We start from the raw sequence: 16,432 nt of genomic DNA on the forward strand, positions 1-16,432 counted from the left end.
TAGTAATTTTTTCAGACTTCTTATTAAAAAACAACAACAAAAAATGAAACCAACCCTAAATGATTATCAATTTTACATTACTGTAGAAGTTGGGGCTTTGAGAAAAGGGCCAATTGTCTTGTGATTTGTGATAAAATCATGATATTCAGCAACACTTTAAAGATCCCATCTAACCTAGCATAAGAATACTAGGAGAAACATGTTTAAACTAGTTAAGTGGGCATGTTAAACTATGTCCTGGGATAGGCTAGGCCACCTTTGTTTTCTGTAGTGTCAAAATACAGATTGGCCCATCTACAAAACTGGCTTAACCAGAACTGTGTTTAATTGTGACCTGACTTAGTTCTTAGACCAATATAAACCAGGACAAAGACGTATTTTGGACCAGGTTAATTTCTTGAGTGTTATTTCCATGCCAGCCATGCAAGCATTCTAAATGTGTATTCTAAAAGCTGTACTCAGCCAGAACTACTTAGTTTTAACTCCCATGAAGAAAGGAGCAGAGAAAGGCAGTTTGGAAGGTGTCACCTCCTGTGTGCACATTCAAGAGAACTGCTGTTGTGGTTTGTAAGCATTCCAGGTGTGGAACTACAGGCAGAGGACTATGGAACTACATTTTCTTCTCCTTCTCTCTCTGCTCCCACCAGTAGCATGACTTCATGCAGTGCATGTGTGACGAGCTGCATGCACAGAGAAGGGGCTGTCTGGCTGAGTAGTTGTTTCCCCAACAGATGATGTATAGCTTCATCCAATCATTCTGCCCTGATTAACTTCAACAGGTTCCTCGCTTTATGGAGAACAAGGAAGATCAGTACTTCATCTGGTCACTATCTTAGAGGATTATTGTTTCATTCTGTTCCTGCAGAGTATTGCCCAAATCTGCATGCTCTGGGCAGCCGTGAAAGCCTTGTGTATTGTCTTGTCTACAGACCTCATTTTTCAGTGGCCACTTCTCATAGCCACACTTAACATCGGTTTTACAGTTTAGATATTGCTGACTGATGGATTAGTTATGTTACCCAATCTATCCTAGGATTTCTGGTTTAAACTCATGGTGATAGTCCTGCCGGTTAGAAGTTTGTCCTGAAGTATGAAGTAATGTGTCCCTGTGTTTTTAATTGCAAAGGATAGTACCATCTGACTTTCTGACACCAGGCTATGAAATGTTTACCATAGTGGAATAACCCGTAAGGGCAGAGATCTGGGTAGAATCTCTGCAGGTTCTGCTGGGGGAGAACGGGAGGAAACAGGATCAAGGCATTTTATGGGAAATGTTGTGAAAGGAAAAACCTGCGCACATAAAGTGGACAATCCAATGTGCGACAAAGGTTGAACATTCACAGTCTAAAACAAAATCCTCTGGAGATACATGACTCAAGTGAGCACTGATGCCTATGAATACTCCTTGCGTAAGGTGGCTTACAATTTCCAACAGCTTCTCACACCTAAACAGCTTTGAAGCATACTTTATTACATACAGATGTGGAGGATTTTTCGACCTTGCAGTCTGCAACACTTCTTGTGGTAATCGAACAATACCACAAAAAATAAGTAATCTGAAAAAAATCACTGATCTTCTCCCTGTTCAGCCATGCTCTTCAGGCTCTCTTGAATCTCAGATGTGTCCTGCTGTACACTAAGGGTGTACTTACCTGCAGTCCCTCAAGTCCAGCAACAAGAATATAAGTAAGCCTCCGTGTGCCAGTGAATTGCTTGCAGGGTTCTTTTTTAACAGAAATGTGGGTGAGATTTCATTTTAAGAAATTAATGAGTTCTCCTAGCTATTGTATGCAATTAGGAGTTTCCTCCTGGTGGTAGGAAAATAATTATTCTTATCTTCCTTGAAAAATCTTTTGACTAATACCACTGACTTAATTGGTATGAGCAAATGGCAAATTAGCAACGTGGACACTGATACGGCATCCTGTATTTTTCTGATAGAGAGCTGCACTATAAACTCTATCATGTAAACACTGCTGTTATGTCTAGAAGATGTTTATTTTTGAAATCCGCCTTTTGCACAACTGCATTTTTCTCGTACTTGTTTAATTGGGAAATAATTAAGGCCAGACTTAGCTCTGTGCTGCTTTAACACTCTCAGCGCGCTGCTACGAAGCGGCAGCCCTGCGAAGGCCTCTGGAGAGCGCAATGGAAGCGCGGTGTACACAGCTCCGCCGGCAGGGGCGGCTCGCCCGTCCTGCAGCCCCCTGCGGGGCAGCGCGGTGGCACCGCTGCGCCTCTCCAGCCGCCGCCCAGGCGCTGCCCGCGCTCTCCCGTCCCTCCCCCGACCGTCACTCACCCACTTTGCATAAACGCTCCTCCCGCCCCCAGCCCATATACCCCTTCTTCGTGCCGCCGCCGGGACAGAGCTGCGGCCGGCGGTGCCAGCAGCAGCCGGCCCCTTCTTCTAGTCCGTCCGTCCCTCTTCCCTGCCTCACGCCCTCCTCCCGTGTCCCGCCTCCCTCCAGCGGCACCACCTCCGCCCTGCGCTGCGCGGCTCCCGGCAGCTCAGCCTGCCCGGCCGCCTCTGCGTCGGACCACCGAGCCGAGCCGGCAGCCGCTCCCATCCCATGCGCGGCGCTGCGCGGAGGCAGAGGGACATCCGCTCTCGCCTGGGAGTCGCTGCTGTAAGTCGGTGCTCGCCGACCTGTTGCAGCGTCGGCCGCGGGGACAGGCGGGTGGGCAGCGTGGGTTGCGGGGGGCGGCCCCTCTTTGCCGTGCGTCTGGCGGCGGGGGCCGAGCGGGAAGCCAGAGCTACGGAATGCTCGGGGCACGCGGGACGAGCTGGGTCCGCGCCCGCGGAGCGCTGCGGGCTCCCCCTCGGCTTTAGCCGGGCTGATCCGCCGGCCCCCGGCCCTCCGCTCGGGGACCGCCGCCCCGTCCGCGGGCAGCGGCTGGTGGGCAGGCACCCGCGGTGTCTGCTGCGTGCCTCCGCACACCGTACGAAGGGCAGCGTTCCTCGGAAAGTGCCGGCTCCTGTTGGGAAGGCTGCCTCGTGGGCTTGGGCTTCCTCCTCGGGGTCCTAGGAAGGTCGGAGCATCCCTCCGCGGTTGTGGTTCAGGGCAGAGAAGGGGAGGGAGGGAGAAAGCGAGGGAGGGAGTGAGGGGAGCGAGCGAACTCCTTGCAGCACCCGGAGCTCGCTGCGACGCTGCTGTCCCTGCTGTCCCTGCTGTCGTACAGAAACTTCAGCACGTGGTTATTGCTCGGTAAAGGAAACCAAACGCGTTTTAATTTATCATGCTGCTTCTTTATCAGGTTGGGAAGAAAACGAGCAGGTTTGGGTTTTTTTTCAGATGGAGTTGCTGAGGCGTTATTGTGAAGGGTACTCGGTGGAATTAAGCGTTGGGTTTCTTTGCGTGTGGTGAGCAGTAGTGCATTCCTAGCAAGAGAAGCATGTTCTGCTTTCCGTCTCGCTGCAGGTCCTAGGGAGCCGCTGAGTTTGTGCTAGAGGACTTTAGGCAGGGTCAGGGTTTGGCTCTGTAGCAGCGACAGTGTCACTGCAGATTCAGCAACTGAAAATGGTGCTGCTTAAATGAATGGGATGTTGAGCAGATTTCCTCTCCTTCAGCTGTTTCACTGATTCTAGACAAAAACGCAAGCACCACCATGTAATTACAGAGTCGAATTACAATGAGCCTGCATCAGGGATCTGTCACTAATTTGAAAATACTTTTCATTTGATTTAGGCTGGGACCTGCATGTTGCAAAGCTGCTAAGCGGGGCCGCGAGTCTTGTTTAGTTTTCAAGTAGTGTTTACAACTGGGCTGCAGTGAAGTAGCCTGTTGAGGTGCAATTATAAATCAGTCTTGGTTCAACCTCTTTTCCTAGATAAAATCTGTATTTGTAATTTACTGACCACTTCTTTTCTTTTACATACAAATACTGTTATTTCCACGGAAAAAATGCCTGAAGGGAGTTGACTCACATTACTCAAGATCAGCATTTGCTCACTGACTGTAAATTACCTCTGCTGAAGTATTTGGGGCTTGCATGATTTCCAACTCCAAATAAAGAAGCTAGATTGTCATTTATATATTTTAATATTGTCGTAAGATTAAGACTGAACTAATTGTCAGAAACTGCAAAAGGACATGATTACAGAAGCGTTGCCTGTCAGTAAATTATGATAATTGCATGTAAGGGTGTTTGTTTGCCTAGTCCAAGTGTGAACTCATCTCAGCAATCACATTGGAGGAAAAAGATATGTATAGATAAATATCTTTGTTCTGTTCTGGGAAATATGCTAGCTTATCTCAAATGTGAATTGGCATACTTTGAATTCTTCTTAATAGATGACATTGTGGTGATAAATGCAATGTTATCGGAACAGTTGCAGAGGACACATTTGCTGCTCTTTTAAGTGCTTCCTAAGAAATGGCATTGCTCACTGAAAGACCAAGTCTTCTGCTTTATGGGGATGAAACCCTTGAGTGCCTTATTCAGTAGCTGTTTCAGAGTGGCTTTTAAATTAATTTTTTTAATTACTATTTTTTACAGTGGGGTTTGTTACTATGGCTGTGGGTGGGCTTGAGTAATGTGCAGTGATCTTGATCTTCCTCTCTGCATCTGTAGCTCGCTAGCCTCCAATGTATGCATAACTGCAGGGTGAGTTTTTTATGTTTGCCTCTATTTTATTGTGGTTATGGGCTCATATTGAATGATGCTGAGCAAGTGGTGTTCACGGGAGTATAGAGCCCGCTGTAAGATCTGAATGCCAGTGTTTACAGTCTCCAACATGAACTTTACCTGCCCTGGTTTTGAACTCTGTATGCATGGTAAAAGACAGTTTTCATTATACTCTGAGGGAAAAGGAGAGGAATGGTGTTTCTGTAGAGATCCTGGCATGCCTAGATTGTGGTGTCTACACATTAGCTTAATTGGGATGGAGAGCAGGGGGACAATGATCTTCATATCCCAGAGACTCTTATTGTCTCTGATCAGTGGGCGTTTAGCTCCTTTCCTGCTCCCTGGCAAGGAAGCTTTGCAGGAGTGTGTCCTCGGTGTGAGGAAAGCCAATCTGCAGAAATCCAGTGCACTGCATTGTAATTGCATGTGAAATGGCCAAGTGCCTGGAAAAAAATTTAAAATTTTGTAGTGGGCTCTTTGCCAGTGAAGGATTCACCTTTCCCTCTCTGTCTATGTACTAGTATTTCAAGCCATGACCCTTCCTTTAATCCTTCAGTTCCAGCAGGTTTCAACCTGTATTATGGTCACTATAATCTTTTTGGCTATGGAGTAAGTGGGTAATTTTAGTCTAAGATTAGTGCTCAGGACCTTTGAATGCCATCTGAGTCTGTATTTGCCAGACAATACAATTGCATTAAAGGTAATTTAATTTTCCTCATAGAAGGATTTGTGTGACCAAGATGTACCAGCCTCTTTAAGTTGCTCTGAGCTTTGTGCTAGTGCATTTAGTATGTTGGCCTAGGGAGCATTTGTAAAATACTTCCCCAAATTTTTGCGCAGTATAGCAAGACACATACTCTGCTTTGTGGCTTTGATGGAAAGGATTTCTCACTTTTTTTTGAGGATTTTGGATTGAGCACTGTATGTCTTGCTTGCTCTTTTCCATCCCAGTTCAGTTTCATCCGCAAGTCATATTCCAGATTAAAGGAAATGGGCTATGTTACTTCTGCAGAAAGATGTCTCTTTGTGCCTTAGTTGATGTTTGTTTGAGGGGCTTTTTTGCTGTGGCTGAAGGAAATGTGAATGACAGGCTAGCTGTCTGATGTGACAGATCAATTATTTTGGATGCTAGCACAGCTATCAGAACAATAGTACTACCTGAGCTGCAGTCAATCTGCATGTGTTGTGTATTCCATATGCACAAATCCTTCTATCTTGGAGTCTGCTGCCCAAATTAATCATGTATGGTTTCAATTTTGTTCAAGATTCTAGTAATAAGAATTTCTAAAAATCCCATATATTTTTAAATATATTTTTAAAGCTTTTAAAGCTCTGTGTCATCTTGAAGCATGAAATGTGAGGATAGATTTGTACGATTCTGGACCGCTTAAACATGCTGAGTAATATGAAAATATTAAAGTCCATGAGGGAGGGAAGTATTTCCACAATAAAAATTTACACAGGTGGCCCCAGGTCTTTGAGCACTGGACACTTGCCAGTTAGGCTTTTGCCCTGTTCCTTATTTGAAAGTGCATTAAAAGAGACTCTGGGCATGTAAATATCACCATTATTAAGGAATTTTGGTTCTCTTCTTTCTCCAAGCCTCCTTTACTGTTTGGACAGATGAGATGCTGTGAGATGATTACAGCAGTAATCAACAGCCACAGCTTGCACTGTGCTGTGTATGCTTCATCTCCTACTACCTCCACTGTGGCTTGTTGGCTATTAGCTATATATGCCTGCCAGAATTCCTCCCTTTCCTTGCACTGCAAAGTGTTTCGACTTTACTCTGTAATTAAATCTGGAAACTTGCTGTTGTAATCTTACTGATGGACCTTCCTATCATGGCAGATAATGTAACACTAACCTCCAAACAGCATTGTGCTTTTGTTAGGAAAAGCGTGGGAAAGGTAAGTCTTGTGTTTTGTGTCTCCTTGAAAACTTAGAATGAACCAATGGCTTGTGCTCCTGACTCTTGATCTAACTTCAGAGGTGATGCCTTGGTGGCTTCAGTTGTACGTTTTTCTGCTGACTCTGCCTGTGTAGATGCTGTATCACTTTAGCAGGCAGCTGCTGGCAGAGGTCAAGATGTAATCTCAAACATTCACTCATTGTATTTTTTTTAAAGGTTTTGCAAGTGTAAGTCTACGATTGTTGCTAGGTTTTCGTTTGACGGTTCCTTTTTTCATTCTCTGCTGCTGCATATGGAATCATTATACCAAAGGGAAACTTCCTAATGGGATTAGTAGGTTTTTGTTCCCCATGCAGTTTCTGACATTCCTTAGGTATTCTGTCTGGTAGCTCTTCCTGCTATGATTCAGTACAGGAGAATGTTTCAAGCATGTGCATGTGTATGTATGTAATGAATCAGCTGGTCTAGGCTGGGGAAGGGTGAGAAAATCAGTCCTGGTTCCTTTTCTTTATCCTCTGTCTTGCTTACTGTATTGCTGTGAAAGTTGGAGATCAGGTTTCCCAAGATAAACCTGCTCTTGGGCAATGAATTTGGAGTATGTAATTTATGAAACTCATCTTAGAAAAAAATAAACACATGCCAAAGGTAATTCTCTGTCCGCTCACCTGTAAATTAAGGATTTTTCCCCATTTGTAGTGAATAATAACTTTGGTGAATAAAACTTTTTGATATCTAAAAATAATAATGAATTTTACTGTCTTACTAATGTTTTTTTTTTCCTTTATAGGCGTGAAAGAAAATGTCAGTCAGCATGCACGAAAATCGCAAATCTAGGGCCAGCACTGGCTCCATAAACATATACCTGTTCCACAAGTCATCCTATGCTGATAGTGTCCTTACTCATCTGAACCTTCTGCGTCAGCAGCGTCTCTTTACAGATGTGCTTCTCCATGCTGGGAACAGGTCGTTCCCCTGCCACAGAGCCGTGCTGGCCGCTTGTAGCCGCTATTTTGAAGCGATGTTCAGCGGAGGACTGAAGGAGAGCCAAGACAGTGAAGTCAACTTTCATAATTCGATTCACCCAGAAGTTTTAGAGCTTCTGCTGGACTATGCCTATTCCTCCAGGGTCATCATCAACGAGGAGAATGCAGAGTCGCTGCTGGAGGCTGGTGACATGCTGGAGTTTCAGGACATCCGGGATGCCTGCGCGGAATTTCTGGAGAAAAACCTACATCCCACCAACTGTCTGGGCATGCTGCTGCTGTCAGATGCTCACCAGTGTACCAGGCTGTACGAGCTGTCCTGGAGGATGTGCCTCAGCAACTTCCAGAGTATCAGTAAGAGCGAAGACTTCCTCCAGCTGCCCAAAGACATGGTAGTGCAGCTTCTTTCCAGTGAAGAACTAGAAACTGAAGATGAGAGGCTGGTATACGAATCGGCTATCAACTGGGTCAACTATGACCTGAGTAAGCGTCACTGTTACCTGCCTGAGCTGTTGCAGACGGTGAGACTGGCCCTCTTGCCAGCCATATACCTCATGGAGAACGTGGCCATGGAGGAGCTTATCACCAAGCAAAGGAAAAGCAAAGAGATTGTAGAAGAGTCAATAAGATGCAAATTAAAGATACTGCAGAACGATGGCGTGGTCACTAGTTTGTGTGCCAGACCCCGTAAAACTGGCCATTCGCTTTTTCTTTTGGGTGGCCAAACCTTTATGTGTGACAAGCTGTACTTGGTGGACCAGAAGGCAAAGGAGATCATTCCGAAGGCTGACATACCAAGTCCACGGAAAGAGTTCAGTGCCTGTGCCATAGGCTGCAAAGTGTATATCACAGGGGGAAGAGGGTCAGAAAATGGAGTCTCCAAAGATGTGTGGGTGTATGACACCCTTCACGAGGAGTGGTCAAAAGCTGCACCCATGCTGGTAGCTAGGTTTGGGCATGGCTCTGCTGAACTTAAGCACTGTTTGTATGTAGTAGGAGGACACACTGCAGCAACTGGTTGCCTTCCAGCTTCCCCTTCAGTATCCTTAAAGCAAGTGGAACAGTATGACCCCGTGACCAACAAGTGGACCATGGTTGCCCCACTCCGAGAGGGCGTGAGCAACGCAGCTGTAGTCAGTGCAAAGCTTAAGCTGTTTGCTTTCGGAGGTACCAGCGTTAGCCATGACAAGCTGCCCAAAGTTCAGTGCTATGATCAGTGTGAAAACAGATGGACAGTACCAGCCACCTGCCCCCAGCCCTGGCGCTACACAGCTGCAGCTGTTCTGGGTAACCAGATTTTTATTATGGGTGGAGATACTGAATTCTCTGCGTGCTCTGCTTACAAATTCAACAGTGAGACATACCAGTGGACTAAGGTGGGAGATGTGACAGCTAAGCGAATGAGCTGCCATGCAGTGGCATCTGGAAACAAATTGTATGTGGTTGGAGGCTACTTTGGCATTCAGAGGTGCAAAACGTTGGACTGCTATGATCCCACGTTAGATGTATGGAACAGCATAACCACTGTGCCCTACTCGCTAATTCCCACAGCATTTGTTAGTACGTGGAAGCACCTCCCCTCGTAATTGTGCATGTGTTGCAAGTACAAATTATCAGGTAAGAAATAGCACCTTTGAATTCCATTGTAATAACAACAAAACTTTTTCAGCAGTAGCTTTGAGGAGGGTGAGTATATTCAATCCAGTTTTACGGCTGGAGCAGGTGAGACATGCATTCCCTGGCAGCTGTGAGCCAGGCACCCCATCTGTGACAAAGCCAGGTGCTGAAAGGAGTTTGTCACATACTTTGCACCCACTTCTCTTTCCTCATGATTTAGGTATGAGGTATTGAGTAAAAGTAACATTTTAAAACTTGTGTGGAAATGCAGATAATCTTTTGGAAACCAAATCCTACTCTGTGTTTAAATACAAGATGCATGGTAAACAAGGGTTCTGTGCCATTTTCCTGACAATGGAGGGCAGGTCACACCGTGTACCTGGTAACAGTGCCCAGAAAGGTACTGTAAATTCTGATCTGAAGCCTGATAGTGATTTCACCTGAATTTCCAGGCAGACGGCATACTTTCTCCATGCAGACAGCCTTTAGGGAAATTTGCTATCTTAGGCACTTCACAACTAATTTTCTATCTCACCAGGCCAGAATGGTTGCATCTGCAAGGTGGCATTTGCTCCATTGACAAACTTTAAAATACAGATTTTTCAAAAGACTTATGGTCATATGTTGGATTAGCTACAGTGTTAGGAAGACATGTAATTAATATTGCTGACTGAAATAATTACTAGTCTGTAGCACTCACTGTTCCAAAACAATTTAATTATACCTAATGGGCCAAGCTCTTACTAGATGCAACTTCAGCATTGTATCTTCTCACAAGCAAGTATGAATTTGGCCTTGCTTGGTTGGTTGTTGTGGATCTCTGATGTTTAGAAGCAGGGGAGAAAAGGTTTTTAGAAAAAAACACAAAAAAGTCTAGGTACCTGCACTTATTGCCAGTGTTTTCAAAAGTTGGTTTTTTTCATGCAGACTACAGGCTGTTACTCCAGTTGTTACTAGTTTTTCCTTATTTTCATCTTTTCTAGAGTTCATCCCTTGAAATAAATCACTGACTTTTCCCAGAACTACTAAGCTGTGTATTTTTCAGCACATATGGCAGGCTCCCCTTATTGTTGTGTTTTCCCCCACTCCCTGCTTTAGACCTAGGTGTAGAATCACACCAGTCACCAACCAACCAACCAACTATAGTGGCATGCTTAATTCTAAATAATATTAAATCCTGCAAGTGATAATTTCTTTTTTTATTTGAACACTGTCTAGTGTAACCAGAAGGGCAGGCACCTTGGTAGGAGCAAGGCAAATAGATACAGTTGCAATAATTAAACAAGTTCTGCATTTGCGTCTAAGTTACCTAGTCCGGACTGTTAGAGGTACTCCAGAGAAAAGGGTTGTTCTTGCTGGGACAGATTATTTTTTTTCTGGTGTCCTTTGCAGCTGGAGACCTTGCAGTAAATGTAAACAGAAACCTCAGAAGTCTTTGAAGCAGTGCAGGTAGAAGTATATACCTAGAAAAGTAGGGCAGTCATTGCATTCCTGTCTCTTTGGTACACAGAGGATTCATCTTGGTGTTTCTTTCAGCCAGCTGGGAGCTTTGAATGTGTAACATGTACAAGTTTGGGCCCATGCAGAGCAGCAGGTCAGCATAGAAATGTAGTGTGAAATTCAACTGTGTCGTGCCACCTCAGCTGGTTGGCTGTCTTTAAGATGCTGCCCTCTCTTCTCGCTTCGTTTTTTCCAGGCTTACTTTTGGGGAAAGCAGGGCAAACCCTTGAGACTTACCAGAGCCTGAGTGCTGGGAGTAATTGCACCCCTGACAGCCAGCGAATGGAGCTCTTGATGTCTGTGCAGTGCCTTCCTCCCTAGCTTGCCACAAAGTCTTGACATCTTCAGTTTAATTTCTGTTTTTACTGACTTTCAGCAGTTCTCAGTGTTATCAGAGCAGCAGGACTGAATGCCCGGACTCAGTTCTGTGCCAAGAAAAATATTGACTTATTCTTCTGACACTGACTTAATTGTTCTGAAGTTTACAGTACATGAGAGGGAGTGTTTTGTTTTGAAAAGGAGTCCTCAGAATGTAACGGTGCAAAAAGCTTTCATTTGCTTTGAAGAATCTTGTTTAAAGCCATTATTTTAGCATCACTAACACACAGAATAACTGGTTTAACTAGCACACAAGATAACTGGCTGAACACAGGAGCAGACAGAAATCTCTCTAATGTTGTGTGCTCATCCAGCAAGTAGGTTGGTGGTTTTTTTTTTTTACTGACTCCTGCTGCTTTGCCAGTGGGTGGGAGGGACAAAACGGAAATTACTTCTGATTGCCCTCTGTTTTCATGGTGCTGTGTGGCCCCCGTCTGACAGCATTTAGGAAGACTTCAGTCTGCTTTGTCTGTTCCTCAAACTTGGGGCTTTTGAGTAAGTTAGGCATTTATGTTATTTGTTTATTTGGTTTCCCTGCCTTTTGGAGTTGTGTATAGCCTCTTTGAAGGTAATCCTATGACAGGGAACATTGTTTTGGCTTCATTATTGATACATATGTTTCAGTGGGAAAAGTAACACACTACTCCGAAGAATGTGTGGAAAAGACTTCATTAACACCAAGTACAGAGACCTTTTTTTAGATGTGATGAAGATAATCTTTTTTTAAGCCCACGGTTGCAGAGGCTTGGTGCTAGGCTGTTCTGTAGGATTCTGTGTTTCCTGTGTATGTTCCTTGTTGTTCTTGGACAGCACAGCTTGAGAGAGATGTGTGTTCAAATGAACTGAGTTCCCTGCAGTCTCTTTGCATTGCAGTGATGTAGGATTTGCCTCCTAAAACCCTAGGAGTCCTGTCAGAAATGACTGTGGTGAGCTCATGATGGTTTGGAAACGGGCATTTTAATATAGCTTTATGAGGACAAAGCAAAGCATAGTCTTAGCATCTAGAGGCTGAATGTTTCATTGAATAATCAATCTTTATAGAAGACTCTAGGATGGGATTATGGATGCATGGTGGATTGCTGTGTGAAAGGAATGAGGCAGGCTTCTGCTCTAATGAATTAGATATGTTTTAAGTATGGGGATTATATGTCCCTTTCTATATAGTGAATAAATTCAATTCAGAGTTCTTCCATGTTGAATGGAAGCAATCGAATAAGACACCCTCACCTCCCCTTCCCCAACCAGGTTTCCCCTGGCCCAGGGACAGAAAAAAACCTCTTGAACTTAAGCATTCATGTCAGCTTTTGTGGAAGAGAAGTTGCACGGTGTTATGTTTGCTTAAAACAAATCTACAAATCTTTAACATTTTGGGCCAACATAGTGTGCAGGATACAAAGCCCACCATATTAAACTGTATTGGGATAGTTTGTTTAGGTTTCAAATGGCTGAATTTAAAATTAAACAGTATTTCTGAGGTCAGTAGGAGAGTTTGATGAGTAAATCTAGTAAAATAGGCAGAATCTGACCCTAAATTATTATGTTCTTGGATACGTTCTTGATCAGTAGATGGTATTGCACAGGAACACTGAGGTGGTGGTGCGGAAGCACAATGTATCCTAAGCCTAGCTTTTAAATTTTCTTTGACATATAACAAAAAACTTATGGTATGGCAAACCCATTTAAGTGTTTTCTCTCTCTCTCTCTCTCTCTCTTTTTTTTTTTTTTTTTTTTTTTTTTTTTCCCATTTTTTTAGTTTACCGCTTTATTTGGAGAAGATAATTGGAACCTCAGATCTGGAGAAACAGTCTTAATGAAGAAAAATTGTTCGGCGTCTCTTGCATTTGAAGAAAATCATCTGCACCTTGTAAATTATCTAACCTAGACATGAAGGAATGAGAGGGGGAAAAAAAAAAGTCTTAAGTGCTTCAGCACGTGGTTTAAATATAAATGGATGAACCTATGATCTGGTCCTTGTGCTAGTAATTGTGGATTAATGCCAATATTAATCAGTCCTTCAAAGGAGAAAACCAGACAGAACTTCTGAGCTGTGCAGCACACAACACTCGATTTCCATGGACTCTGCTCTTTATATGTGAAATTTGAAATGGTTGTCACCTCTCTTTGTGGTGGTTTTTAAGTGCCAGCACCAGCTGCAGGGGAAGCAGGCCAGATCTGAACCAGTGAGATGCTGCTTTGAATGAAGCAGCAGCATTGCTGCTGAACCCTGCTGACTGGGGCTTGCTTGTCTGTGGGCAGTGCCCACAGCACCTCTTAGATCCCACGTTGCATTGTCCTGTGTGCAGTGGGTGACTCTCTTCTTGACAGCAAATGGCCCAGTGGTGAAATGCTTTAGCAACAGTGGGAAAAAAAAATTACGTCCCCCATATGCTCCTTGTTCTCTTTCCTCCCTGTATTTATAAGTAATTCAATCTGTCCCATTCTTATGTTACTTGTTGTAGAGATAGTTATTTATTGTTCAGTGCTTGCATGCTGAAACAATGCCTGTAATTGTCTTTGTGTTGCAAGGGCTTGTGTGAATTGTTGTATGTTTTGCACATTTTGTGATCTCTAATTTGCTCTGCTGCACAAAGAAAGAAAACTGTTCAGTAACAGTTGGAAGTGGGAGGGAGGTGTGGCTTCCCGGTCGGAAATGTGGGGATTACAAGGCAGGATCTTAAATTACACACATACTAATGGAAGAAGCCATGGAGGTCACTTTCTCAGGCCACCAGCTACCCAGGTGTGTCTCGTAGATGGTGTCCTTACTACATTTCATGTGTTGGTCATGCCTTTCGATTTCTAATCTGGAAATAGCCAAAATCTCTTGCAGCTCTCTCTTTGTGCAGCTTTCTGATAGCAACTCAAATACTGTGGAAGAGCTTCTGGATACCCAGCCCAGATGAAGTCATTGTCCAAAGTTATTTATTTATTTATTGTGTTGGAAGGGGTGCTTACGGTATAGTCACATTGACCTGAATGAGTGGAGTATGGTGATTCAAGAATAAAAACAATAAAACCTCAAGATAGGTTACTGATGAAGTCTTAAAAAAAAAAAAACAAAAACAAAAAAAATAGAAGAAAAAAGAAAGCAGTAATTTTGCACTGACTGGATTGCCTCACCCATCTGGATTTCAGATCTGAGTGTCCAGGTGTCAGAGACTCAAGCAATCTAGCAAAATTCTTATGGGGATATAAAATTAATTTCAAACCTCTAATCTTAAAAATAGCCTTCAGACTCAGCTGCCTTTTGCTTTCCTTAGGTAGGTGTTTTTAGTGGTTGCTCAGAAGCATCGGTTACAATCCTGAGAAGCCAAACTTTGATTTTTAACTAAGCTTGTTTCTTATTAGTCTGGTCTTGAGACAGAGATGAAGCTACTCTTTTTCTTCTGGATTTCAGAAGCTTATGTTTCACAGATGCTTTCTTTGCAGACCTTGTCATGAAGTATGTGTTTTATTGTGGTTTTTTTCCCATAAATGTTTCTGGAGCCCAGATTAACTGACACATTCAGTAACATGGTTGGTGTGTGCTGTGGTAAAAGTAAACAGCTGCATGCATGCATGCAAAACAAAAATAGTCACATTGGTGATGCTTGCCTTTCTCTGTGTGGCAGTGATGTAGCTGTATTTGTGGAAACTTTGTCATCTGAAAGTGTTTACACTGGTCACTGGAAGTTTCTTTGTGCTACCTTACGTTTGACATGCTGTTTGGAGTAGACCCTTACATTTCAGAGTATTTGGAGTTCTGTGAATACTGAGAGAACATTGAATAATTAGTAAAGGCATTAGCAGTTTTTTAAAAGGTGTTCAGCTAGACGTGAAGAGTTTTAGTTTCTCTGGTTGAGATGATTTCTTGAAATTATATATTTAAGAAGCATTTAAGCCTGCAGCCTCTCCTGATCCTGGCCCCACACTGGTTCTTTTCTTTTACATGGCTTTGACACGATAGGAAAGGGTATTAGGTGGGGTAGGCCTCCTTTCTGTATTCCAGTACTTACACAGGTTGCCCAGTTGAAGTAAATAACCTTGAACTGCTGTTGCCTTTCATCTTGTGGGTCACTCCTGGGAGTGCAAAGGGATCCATAAAACCAGACTGCAGTGCTTTGCATGTCCTCTCTCCAGTGACTGCATGAGGCACAAGGAGGTGAGGAACGGGGTCCCCGGGAGCCCCTGTGTTTGAATAAGGGCTTACAGGTTTGAGACCTGCTCTCTCCATCAAGCTGCTTGGAGTTCAAATGTGAAGCTGCACTGCATCTAAGTGCTTAGCTTGTGAAATCTGTTCTGTGGCACCACGGAGCTTCCCAAAGTGGGATGGATTCTCTGCAGCTGTTACCAAAGTTGTGGTCTGCTTTCAAGTCCTTGATTAATTCCTGTGTGTAGGCTGAAGGAAGTTGAAGTCAGGGTGGGCCTCTGGCCCTGCAGGGAATATGCTAGGCTCTTGCTCTGTGAATTGATGTGGGGATCCTGCCTAGTTACTTGACTGTTCCAGTCCTGCAAAGCACCCCATACTTTGAAGCAAATGCAGTTCACAGTAGAGTGCACACAAAACCCCTGGCATAAGACAGGAAGGTTCCTTTTATTTTGCAGGCTGGTTGCTGTAGAAACATGTAATAAAGAACAGCCTTCCTCTTCTGGTATAATTGTGCAGCCCCTTTTCTCTAAGTCTGACACCTGTCTGAATAAGAGTGATTAGAGCAGAATAATGTTCCCTTTTCTGGCTGTTGAAGATGTGGTTCATGTGCTACAAGAAAACTGTACAAGTGAAGAAGTAATGTTATCTATGTTGTGTCTTTTTGTTTGCTACTACATCTTAAGGTTTTGTAAAACTTGCGTGGCTTTGTTTTTTTGGTTTGTTTTTTTTCACAATGTGAAACTGAAGGTCAATAAATTATTAGAGATTTTCTCTCCATGGAACATTTATTTTAAGTGTTGTCTCTTCCTCCCCCCCTCCATCCCAAAATGCTTTGAATCCCTTATAATGTTCTTTTCATGTCCTTTTAATAAAAGCACATTGAAAACATGCAGTTTAGTCCTTTGGTTTAAGCTTCTGCTTCGGTTGCACTTGCCTTTCCTTTGTTCTGTTCTGCTGCTGTTACTATGATCTCTATCTCAAAGTTCAGCAGTTAAAACTAGGAGAGCCTCAAAACGTTTAAGAACAGGAAATGCAAGTTTGTTGGTGCTTGCAGCAGAATTTAGCTAGTGCCTGATATGACTTGGAAGTGGAATTAGGCATCTTGAATCTTTCCTAATTGTTCTCAAGGCAAAAAATGCTGGCTGTGTGTAAACATTGTAGCTGTTCTATATCATGCACACAGCCAAACTCCTTGATCTTTTAAGCTCATTTACATTTTTTTTCATTATTATGCATACATATAAATATATTTAAATGCTATTGATTTTCTTTATGGCTTAGCACCTC

The 16,432-nt window shown here is 43.5% G+C and overlaps 1 protein-coding gene across 1 annotated transcript; it reads left to right on the forward strand.

The window, feature by feature from the left end:
- The first annotated feature begins 2,360 nt into the window (after positions 1-2,360).
- On the forward strand, positions 2,361-16,035 carry ENC1 (ectodermal-neural cortex 1). Its single transcript, XM_071730526.1, has 3 exons — positions 2,361-2,627; positions 7,326-9,138; positions 12,770-16,035. Exon 2 carries the CDS (start codon positions 7,338-7,340, stop codon positions 9,105-9,107), a length of 1,770 nt encoding a protein of 589 aa, XP_071586627.1. The 5' UTR covers positions 2,361-2,627; positions 7,326-7,337; the 3' UTR covers positions 9,108-9,138; positions 12,770-16,035.
- The last annotated feature ends 397 nt before the right edge of the window (positions 16,036-16,432 follow it).

This window comes from Heliangelus exortis, chromosome Z (assembly GCF_036169615.1).
Source record: "Heliangelus exortis chromosome Z, bHelExo1.hap1, whole genome shotgun sequence".
Lineage (NCBI taxonomy): Eukaryota > Metazoa > Chordata > Aves > Apodiformes > Trochilidae > Heliangelus > Heliangelus exortis.